Source organism: Heterodontus francisci, unplaced genomic scaffold, assembly GCF_036365525.1.
Source record: "Heterodontus francisci isolate sHetFra1 unplaced genomic scaffold, sHetFra1.hap1 HAP1_SCAFFOLD_454, whole genome shotgun sequence".
Taxonomy (NCBI): domain Eukaryota; kingdom Metazoa; phylum Chordata; class Chondrichthyes; order Heterodontiformes; family Heterodontidae; genus Heterodontus; species Heterodontus francisci.
Genome location: NW_027141363.1, coordinates 51382 through 63124, shown reverse-complemented (window position 1 = coordinate 63124; position 11743 = coordinate 51382). Strand labels below are relative to the sequence as shown.

The 11743-nt window shown below is 44.6% G+C and overlaps 1 gene segment (V, D, J or C); it reads left to right on the top strand.

Moving 5' to 3' along the window:
* The first annotated feature begins 10373 nt into the window (after window positions 1-10373).
* On the top strand, window positions 10374-11216 carry LOC137362969 (immunoglobulin heavy variable 3-53-like). The segment is given in 2 exon segments: window positions 10374-10424; window positions 10804-11216. Coding segments are annotated over 2 exon segments (459 nt in total).
* Window positions 11217-11743: the final 527 nt, after the last annotated feature.

Sequence of the window (11743 nt, the reverse complement as noted above, 5' to 3'; positions counted from 1 at the left end):
TCCCTCCCCAGGAAATCTGGAGACGGCGGTGGGAGTCTGGCGGACCCTCGCTGAGATCGCGCCTGAAGGAAGAGACCGGGAGAGAAGAAGGTCAGTGAACAGGGACAATCTGGGATGTGAAGAATGAAGGAAGGAGAGAAAGATAGAGAGAAAGAAAATAAGAAAGAGAGCTGTTAACACAAACAATGGGGGTGTGGGGTGGAGGTGAGAAAGATCCCTTACTTTGAAATAAGACCATGAGACTCAGTAACAGATACATCTTCCACTGGAAGCTTATCCTGCAATTGGGAAATCAGTGGAAAGAAGAGAGTTGAGTCTTGTGAGAAGCCACATGAAGACTCAAGCAAGTGATTCAGGTTTGTCCAACACCTTCCTACCTTCCTACCACGCCCCGCTCTCTACCATTGGCTGCCAGTAGTTGCTGTTGCATTTGTTGGTATAGATCTGCTGCTGAAGTTGTTGTTGTATTTGTTGTTGTATTTGCTGGTGCTTTTCTCCGACTGAGGTTGTTGAATTTGTTAGTGCTTGAATCTTCTGCTGATCTGTTGTTGAATTTGTTGGTGTTTGAATCTCCTGCTGATCTGTTGTTGAATTTGTTGGCGTTGTTTTCCTTTTGAGGTCGTTGTTGTGTTTGTTGGTGTTTTCCCTGCTGAGGTTTTTGTTGTACTTGTTTCCTTCCCTGCTTCAGTTGTTGTTCAATTTGGTTTTTCATGTTGTTGTATTTTTTGGAGTTTTTTCCCCCCTGCTGAGGTTATTTTCTCTTTTTTATTTCATTCATGAGATTTTGGTTGTGGTCAGCATTTATTGTCCATCCCTAATCGTCTAATTGAGAAGGTGGTGCTGAGCTGCCTTCTTGAACCACTGCAGTCATGTAGGGTAGGTAAACCCACAGTGCTGTTAGGAAGGGAGTTTCAGGATTTTGACCCAGTGACAGTGAAGAATTTTCACAATGACTGGAGTTCAGTGCGGTGAAGAACTTAACCCTATAACTCCCGTTTAGCAGAAGGGGGTGAAATAAAACTGTCTTGGCCCCGAAACAAGGCAGCAGGCTGACGGGTCTTATTGGGTCATCGTGTCATGCAGGTCAAATCCAGGCCATTCAGCCCATCGATCCTGGCCTGGCAGCTCGAAAGAGCGACCTCCTCCCATCTTTCTTCATCTTACCCTATCAACAGATTCTTCTATTCCTTTCTCACTCATGTATTTATTCAGCTCCCCCTTAACTGCATCGTCTCTATTCGACCTCAACCCATTCCATTTGGTCTGTAATTCCACATTCTCACCGCTCCCTGGGTTAAAGAACCTCCTCCTGAATTCCCAATTGGATTTATTAAGGACTACCTTACATTTATGATCCCTGGTTTCCATCCTCCCTGTCCAATTACTCCCACTCCCTGTTCTTTCTGAATAACCCTGCACTTGATCTTGCAGCTTGTCTGCCTCCTTCCCTGCATTACAACAGTGACTGCACTTCAAAATGTATTTGACTGGTTGAGGCTGGAGTGAAGCAGAGAGCTGTGGGGCCGAATGGCGCCGATCTGTGCATTGACTTGCATCTGGTTCTATGCCACAAGCGCCAACACGAGTCGAGTAGGAGAATATAACTAATGACTGAAACCAGTTCAGGGTCTGACACTGAAACGCCTGCAGAATCGGTGCTTGCAGTTGCAGCTGGAGCCACTAGGTGCCAGTGTTACTCCACTGCAGCCGCTGCCCAGAACATGCTCAGACAGAGTGAGCTTCACCCACAGCAGCTCCACAGGTCAACTTGGCTGCTTCTGAAATGTTTCACTTCTCAACTATTTCACCCACACAGAAAAACGCAGTTAGACTTCATCATGTCTGGTCTTTAATAGTGACCAGAGGCCCCCCGGATTCCCCTGAGGCCTCCTTAGCTCAGCCCCGGAAATGACCTGTCAACATGTCAACATGTGGGAGTCAATGAACCATCAGGAATTTGCAACCCATGCCCTCACCCTTCCCTCCCACTAATGGGAACATGAAACACTGGGGAGGAGGGGCCAGTAAATGTCACTCAGAACATTTAGATATTCTGCAGTAAAACAGCTCAGTGATTTCACACAATGAACACATGGATCTGTCTCCCTCCAGAGATGACTGTGTCTCACCTCTGGGTTGTGTTGCTGGTGTTAAGGGGTAAGGTGGAACTCGACTGAGAGATGCCAGTCATCCTCACTGCTCTTTGCCTGTGTGACCCCATTGGGGGTTTACCCCCTTACTAGGCACCGTCACTGTGATAGTTATTTCAGCTGCTCTCTTTCTCGTTTTGTATTCCTTCCTCTCTCTCTCTTTCTCTCTGTCTAACGATATTTGTTCCTCTATGTCTGTCCCTCCCACTCTCCCTTTCTCTCTGTCTCTCTTGCTCTCTCTCCCTGTCCTATTAGCTCCTTCATGTCTGTTGCCCATGTCTAGAATGTTGCTGTTTTTCTCCCTCTGTCTGTGCTTCCCTCTCTCTCTCTCTCTCTCTCTGCTTCTCTGATTTTCTCTCGCTCTTTTTCATTCTCTCTCTCTCTCTCTCTCTCTGCTTCTCTCTTTTTCTCTCACTCTTTTTCACTCTATGTCTCTCTCTCTCTCTTTGCAGCTCCCCATCTCCCACCTCTCCCTTCTTACATAGAAACACGGGACATTTAGGGCACACAGCAGGTCATTCAGCCCATCGTGCCTCTCCCCTCTTCGTGGCCGATATCAATTTAAACATTGTCCCTGGGTTTATCTCTCTCTCTCTCTCTCTCTCTCTGTTTTACAGATGTGGGGGCCATGTTGATCCAGCAGGTTCCCGCTTCCATATCCTATTCCCCAGGCTCTCCAGTCAGTATCCAGTGTATTTACACAAAGGCAGATGCTGGCTCCGATGTCTACTGGTACCGGTGGCATCCGGACCGTGAGCACGAGAACCTTTTCTATTCCACCTCTGCCGGAACGGTCACCCCCTCCGGTGAGGTGGACGGTTTCACCGCCAGGAGACCCGACAACACCCATTTTTACCTGGAGTCCTCCAGCCTGTTGGTGAATCAATCAGCCGTGTATTACTGTGCCTGGAGTCTGCACAGTGACTCAGAAAGGCGCCGGAGTTCAGCAAAAACTCTAAAGGGGGAGGAAAGCACTTGTGGGAGATGAACCTGTCTGTCTATCTCAGTGTCTTTCTGTCTCTCTGACTATCTGCGGGTTTCTGTGTCGCTTTGTGCGTCTCTGCATCCATCCATCTATCTATCTATCTCTCCATCTGTGTCTGTCTGTCTGTCCATCTATCTATCTATCTATCTATCTATCTATCTATCTATCTATCTATCTATCTCGCTGTCCATTTTTGGTTACATTGCACTATTTGTCTATCTATGTACCTCGATCATATACATATTTGTCACCGAGTTATCTATCTACCTGTCTCTCACCTCTCTAAATATGCATCCACCATATATCTGACGTTTATCATCTATCGAACACCATTCTTTACACCATACCAGTTTAATTATTGATATATCATGATTTGTATTTTACTGATAGTTTCATCTTCTTGCTCTCCTTCGACTCAGAGTACATCAATACATTATGAATTATTAAAAATGCTGCAGCAATGTGCTCAGATCCTTCTCGTTAAGGCAGCCTCTACCTGTAAAGAACAGATTCCGAGGTGGGGTAAATGGGTTCATGGTCCTGTTGAATGAGCTGTCGGTGGTTTAGGACAAGAGTTACACATAGCTCCCTGTTGTACATGTCCCCAATGACTCACACAATGCAAAAGTGAGACACCTCCACAGATAGGTCTCTCACTGGAACACCTGCCTCCTGACGGCGGTTTGAGCATCTGTTTAAAATAGTTAACCCACTTCTTCATGACACTGTCGCTTTTCAAAGTATCTAAGATTTCACCCCAATGTAAAACATAACCCTTGAATTGTTGTTTAGCACAGGGGAAATTAATTTTGATCTGCCTAATACAAACAAGCAACTTGATGCGTCTTATTTGTTTATAGAATCATGCAGCAGAGGCAAAGGCCATTCAGCCCATTGAGCCTGGCCCGGCTGTTCGAAAGAGCTACCCAATGCAACACATATCATCCTCCTTCCATCCCTCTGCATCTTACCCTATCAGCACCTCCTTCTGTACCTTTATCCCACATGTCCTCATATAGTCTCCCACTTAAATGCATCTCCACTAGTGGCCTAAACCCACTCTGTTAATGCGGGTTCCAGATTCTCCCCACTCCCTGGGTAAAGTCATTGATTCTGAATTGCCTATTGGATTTATTAGTAACTGCCTTATATTGGTGACCCTCTGACCACCTCCGGGCGCATATCCATTGTCTCTCGAGATAAGGAGGCCCAAAAGAGTTTTGCATCTCCCCTATTCAATTTCTCCCACTCCCTGCTCCTCCCCAATCGCCCTGCATTTCGTTTCAACTTCAAGGTTTTGTCCAACTGCCTTTTTGAAACTTCCTCTTGAATCTGCTTCCCTCTCACTTTCAGGCAGAGTGTTACATATTATAACTCACTGGTTTAAACAGATTCTCCTGATCTATCCCTCTGAAACTGTTAGTCATGATCCTATATCTGAGTTCTCTGTTCTCTGAAGCTCCAGCAGGGGAAATAATTTCTCCCTTTGTACTCTATCAAACAGCTGTGCAGCTAGTGTAAAACATCCCATTAGCTTGCTCTGATCTATCCCTCTGATAATGTTAGTGTTTTTATCCTACTGAAGATGTTGTTAAATTTGTTTGCGTTTTTCTCCTGTTGCGGTTGTTGTTGAATTTGTTGGTGGCTTTCTCCTGTTGACGTTGTTGTTGAATTTGTTGGTGTTTCTCTCTTGTTGAGGTTGTTGCTGAATTTGTTGGTGTTTCTCTCCTGTTGAGGTTGTTGTCGAATTTGTTGGTGATTTTCTCCTGTTGAGGTTGTTGTCGTTCTGTTGGTGTTTCTCTCCTGTTGAGGTTGTTGCTGAATATGCTGGTGTTTTATCCTACTGAAATTGTTGTTGAATTTGTTGATAATTTTCTGTGTTGAGGTTGTTGTTGAATTTGTTGGTGTTTCTCCCCTGTTGAGGTTGTTGTCGAATTTGTTGGTGATTTCCTCCTGTTGAGGTTGTTGTCGAATTTGTTGGTGTTTTTCTCCTATTGAGGTTGTTGCTGAATTTGCTGGTGTTTTATCCTACTGAAATTGGTGTTGCATTTGTTGGTGTTTCTCTCCTGTTGAGGTTGTTGTTGAATTTGTTGTTGATTTTATCCTGCTGAAGTTGATGTTAAATTTGTTGTTGCTTCTCTCCTGTTGAGGTTGTTGTTGAAATTGTTGGTGTTTCACTCCTGTCGAGGTTGTTGTTGAATTTTTTGGAGCTTTTATCCTGTTGAGGTTGTTGTTGAATTTGTTGGTGATTTTCCACTGTTGAGGTTGTTGTTGAATTTGTTGGTGATTTTATCCTATAGAAATTGCAGCATTTGTTGGTGGATCTCTTCTGTCGAGGTTGTTGTTGAACAAGTTGGTGTTTTACTGCTGTTGAGGTTGTTGGTGTTTTCATTCTGCTGACGTTGTTGTTGAATTGGTTGGTGATTTTTTCCTGTTGAGGTTGTTGTTGAGCATAAAAACAGATGGTTGGAGTTTTTACATAAAAAGCATGGGAGCAGCTAAAGTTGACGTTGTTTCTTTAGAGGTAAAGACAGGAAAAATCATCATGGGGAATGAGGAAATGGCAGGGGTATTGAACTAATATTTTGTTCCTGTCTTCAAAGTAGAAGACACAAGTTCCATACCAGAAATAGGCAGTAATCTGGGGCCTAAAAAGAGTGAGGAAATTAAGGATATTCTTATAAAATGAGAAAAAGTCTTGGAGAAACTTGAGGGATTAAAATCTGACAAGTCCCCTGGACCAGATGGATTACATACTAGAGTTCTAAAAGAGATAGCTGCAGAGAGAGTGGATGCGCTGGCTATGATTTTCCAGAATTCCTTAGATTCAGGAATAGTCCCATCAGATTGAAAGCTGACAAATGTTACACGGCTTTTCAAAAAAGGAGCTAGTGAGAAATCTCAGGATAAGGGATCAATCATTCCGGACTGAGATGAGGAGAAATGACTTCACTCAAAGTGTTGTGAATCTTTGGAATTCTCTATCCCAGAGTGTTGTGGATGCTCCTTCATTGAATACATTTAAGGCTGGGATTTTTGATCTCTCAGGAAATCAAGGGATATGGGGAGCAGGCAGGAAAGTGGAATTGGAAACCAAGATCAGCCATGATTGTATTGAATGACGGAGCAGGCTCAATGGGATATATGGTCTACACCTGCTCCTATTTCTTGTGTTCTGTGGGTCTGGAGTCACATGCAGGCCAGACCAGGTAAGTACGGCGGATTCCCTTCCCTAAAAGACATGAGTGAGCCAGCTGGGTGTCAGGGCACCTTAACTGAGACTAGCATTCAATTGCAGATTTTCCAATGAAATAATTGTATTTATTCATTCATTGAATTTAAATTCCACCATCTGACCTGGTGGGATTCGAACGCATGTCCCCTGGAGATTCACTCTAGCCTCTGGATTACCAGCTCAGTGACATGACATCGACACCGCCATCTGCCCCAGGCTAGTCTGGAACATGGTCCCATCGGGACGAATAGCCTGAATTTGTGCTGCATATTAAATCTAATTCGATGTCACTAGCGACACCAGCCAAAGCAATGGATAAAAAATGGGAAGACGGAGAAATTTCAAAGCATGTCTTCACAATGCCTATTTTATCGATTGCACTTTGCAAATCTCAGGTGCCTGTAGTTACACATTACAGCCACGAGATGGGGATGGAGCTCCACCGCAGCCTGAGTCCCACTTGCTTCTGTGAAGACTGAGCGAGCAAAGCAGCAGTGACTTGACCAATCTACCTAATAGTCAATTCCACTAACACTGAAACAGATTAGAATCATAACCATTCCACACAAAATAGACAATTGGATTTCCCCAAGTCTGCTCGTTCATAGTGAATGGTTTGAGCAACACTTGTGAAATACTAAAACAGATGATCGGAAGGAAGTAAAGAGAAGCAAAGTCAGAAAACAGTGAAAGAAAAATGGAGAAGGAGGAATTTTATATAAAAACACATATTAAGGGAAGTGCATATCACTGACAAGGTCAGCATTCATTACCTATGCCGAATTGCCCTTAACTGAATGACTTGCAAGCCCATTTCAGAGGCAGTTAACAGTGAAATACATTGCTATCAGGTGATGCATTTTGGCAGAAGGAAGATAGAGGAAATACAGACTTAATGACACAGGCCTGAAGAGTGTTCAAGGACAGAGGGACCTGGGGGTTAATGTGCATAGATCATTGAAGGTGGCAGGACATATTGAGATAGAGGTTCACGAAGCTTATGGGATCTTGGGATTCATGAATAGAGGTATAAAGTACAAAAGCAGGGCAGTTATGCTCAACATATATGAGGTTTTGGTTCGGCCCCAACTTGAGCATTGAGCCCTATTCTGGTCACCACACTTTGGGAAGGATGTAAGGTCCTTGAGAGGGCGCAGAGGCGATCTACCGGGATGGTTCCAGGGATGAGAGATTTTAGCTGCATGGTTAGTTTGGTGAAGCTGTGGTTGTTCTCCTTGGAGCATAGGAAATTGAGGGGAGATTTGACAGAAGTGCACAAAATGAAGAGAGGTTTAGGAAAATAGACAAAGAAAATCTGTTCCCATGAGCTGATGGATACAAGGACTAGGGGACACAGATGGAAGGTTTTGGGGAAGAGATACAGGGGTGATGTGAGGCATATTTTGTTTACGCAGCGCGGTGTAATGATGTGGAACTCACTGCCTACCTGGATGCTGGAAGCAGAGAGAATGAATGATTTCAAAATGTAATTGGATGTGAACTTGGAGAGAAATAAACTTGCTTGGGGAATGGGACTAACTGGATTGCTGTACAGAGAGCTCACACGGACTCGAAGGGCCGAACGTGCTCCTCCTCTGCTGTTCTGACTCTGCCCTACTCGCATTTCTGTTCACATATGCTATTGCTAATAGAATATTTTAGAATTCGCTAACAGATCTGCAATCGACTCCCAGAATAACTGTGGTTTATTTTAAATCGATGGCTCTGATCACACGTTTGTAGGCGTTATTTTATTCAGCAACTCCTGCTCTGGGCTCCCCTATACCAACTAATACCTGATCACACCGTGGACCCTACTCAACCCATTGAATGAAATAGAAGTAATTCCACTCATGCCCCACAATTGTTTTGTGGAACGAGGTTCTGAGCGAGTTAACAACACTTCAATCTCAGATGACCGTGGACTGGAAGCTCAACAGTTGAAGCAATCCCCTGCCATGATAACTCACTTCCTCTCCCTTACTTTCAGGCTTGCAATATCCGTGATGCCATTTCCAGTCGTCTATGTTGCACTTTTTCCCCCATGTCTTCAACAAGAGGTGCCACATTCTTCCCACCTCTCCTGCTGCCAGACCACATCTTGGTTACCTCACCAAGATGGAATTCAAACTCCTGCTCTGGGCCTTTTCATTGCTGATGCCGCGTAAGTAACTTCAGAATGCTATTATTGTTTCATTTAACCTGAGTTTCTTTAAGAAATACACTTAATGATCCGTATGTAATATCGTTCATTGATGTTGTCATTGTCCCCTTCATATAGAAACAGACATTGAGTTACTTTGCACTGATATTTGCTTCTATAACCGGTGCATGATCTGCCAGACAGGACCTCACTCTTATTCTTAGAAAACTGGAATAAATTACATTTAAAACTAAATTGAGATGAGAAAAGTTGGGGAATGAACTCATTGCATAGCTTTTTCAAAGAGCTAGCACAGGCCTGCTGGGATGAACGGCCTCCTTCACATGTTGGATGATTGTCTGAGCTCATATTCGATCAGAAAATGCACTGGGATGCACTGCAGACTTTTCCTGATGTGGCTGCGTTAACTGAATCTTGGACCCTTTCCTTTCTCCCCCTTCCCACTGCCCTCGATTGTTGTCGATGCGCCTCAGTGTCCCAGACACCCAGTGAACTGACGTTGGGACATGGGGAGAGCGCAACACTGACCTGTCAGCAGAAGGACACGGAGCACATCACCATGCTCTGGTACCGCCAGCACCACAGGCAAGGCCCCGAGCTTCTGGTGACGGACGTGTCTGGGAGCAAGCCGGCTTTCCAGGAAGGGTTCGAGATTGGATTCGAGGTGGTGAGAGCTGACATTCAAAGGAGCACTCTGAAAATTCAGACTGCAGGCCCCGGAGATAGGGCGATGTATTACTGCGCCGCCACTGAAGGAGCACAATGCTTCAAACCCCTTCCACACTATGACAATAACCACTCAGGTTCATTGCTACAGCTATCCTCTTCTGTTCATCTCCTCGCCGTCTCGGGGTCTGACTTTGTCTGGTTGCCTTTGCGAGTCTACATCTGTATCTTTCAGCTGCCAACCAGCTCTTATAGAGATAAATAGATGGCTCGGTAGCCTGAAAGACAGAGTTATAAACAGACCAATGGATAGATACATCTTAGTATCTTCGAATATCATCCTGTAACATTTGAATCCATCACAAATATTACACAATATTGATCATCTGGTTAACAATTGAAATCAAAATATTGCCAGTTGTCATCGACATTCATAATCGCTGAATTGTTACAGCACAGAAGTAGGCCATTCGGCCCATCGTGTCTGCACTGGCTCTCCGAAAGAGCAATGGGTTTCACTGGGAAAGTAACAAACACAGCTTGTTGCAGTTGCACCATGCTGCCACTGGTCGGCGCAGTGGCTCCACTATATTTCGCGCCACCACAGGCTTTGGCGCCGCTGATCAATGAGTCAATTCCTCTGCTTCTGCAATCTTTTCACTTTAAAGGCTAAATGCAGTTAGATTGCCACTTTACAGTGATGTTATATGAGCCGCCGCCGCTGCCATCGAACTATCCACCTTCTCTTCCTCCACTACTGATTTTAATTTGCAAAAGGATGTTAATAATCCCCTGTTGTGCGCCATAAGCTCTGGAGTCACTCAAAGCAGCTATCGTTGCACCGCCCCTTGTTTTTTTCACCTACCCTCTCCAACACCTCGCTACCTTCAAAATTTCCCTCGATTCAGCATGAAAGCAAGCTCACAAAGGGAAGAGAGTGAAGATATTGGCAGCAGAGTAGAAGGTGGGGTGGAAGGAGGAAAATGGAGAGAAGAAACAAGTGGAAAGGGGCGGAAGGAAGCAAACAAAAGAATGGGATACAACTTAAAGGTAGGGGCGGGGATCATTGCCTTGAGATAACTTCCTCTGATGACGATCCGCTCTGCCTACACCTCATCTCTCTCCCTCCCTTAAAACCCAGAGTAACCAGCAGAAAGTCTCTCAGATCCACAGCAAACATGCCTTTCAGTTTCATCGTCTTTGCTATTTCCCTTCTGGCGCTGAGTAGGTTAAGATTCTGTCCCAATCACTCTTCTACATTTGATCAACTGAAAGGGATGATTAATGATCTCAATAAAACTGAGCAGCGGTGACCTGTGAAATCAGTAATCGATTATTTCATATCAGACAGTGAACTCATTCATCTGTCCCCTAGTTTGGGAAGACAAGTGTTATTAATATGATGATAACTCTTTAATGTTTGCACCCACTTGCAAACTTGTGGATTCCACGATTCTATTTTACATTTGTAAAGATCCAGGTACTTGTAGGAAATTAGGACACAGACCGAATTTCCGTCGTTAATTTCGTGCAACACCGACACCCATCGTCTCAATTGTAACTCCATCGATACTAGTTCATTCCCTCTAATTTCTCTTTCTAGGTGTTTGCCGGTGTGATGTGATACATCAATGGCCTCAGTCACTGGCTGTTAAACAACCAGGACCCGTGGAAATGAACTGTCTGCAGAAAGGAAAGATTCACAACTACATGTACTGGTATCGTCAGTCCCCCAGCAGAGGATTCCTCTCAATGGGCTCTGTTTACCTCGGCAGTGAACCTCAGTATGAAGATGGATTTAAGAGCGGGTTTGTTATTACCAGGACTCTGAACAATAAGAAATCCACTCTGACGATGGAGAGTGTGAACGCCACGGACGAGGCGGTGTATTTCTGTGCAGCTGGTGATGGGACACAGCGGTTCAGAGTCATTGGCCGCCTTGACAAAAACCCTCACACGTTTCCCTTCAAACGGGTGCATTTAACCCAGCATTCGGTGAAGAGCAGCCCTGGCTGATCGGATGCGGATCTGCACCTGTTCAGTGCCCGTTCGAGTGGCAGAACGCCCATGTTCTAACTCCCCACAACCTCCAGACAGACAACACACACTTTCTCTGCCCACACCTGTATAATGGTTCATCGAACGGCTCTTCAACCCGTACCTCGGTTAGACCACACCTGGAGCTCTGTGCATAATTCTTATCTCTACAGGCTTTGTTTAGACGACACCTGAAGTGCTGAGGACAATGCTGAGGGTGACCTGTTAGAGGTGTTCAAGATTATGAAGGAATATAATAGGGTAGAGGCAGAGAAGATGCCTGCACTTGTCGGGAAGGTCATGAATACATCATACTCACTAATAACTCCAAGAAATGAATTTATACAGTGGTGAGAATGTGGAATTCGCTGGCACACAGAAATAAATGATGTGTACAAACAGATATATGTAAATGGATGCTGGATAAAAACATTAGGGAGTAGGAAATAGCACGTCATACTGACAGGGCTGGATGAAGACATGGTTTAGTTTCTTTCATTGGATGT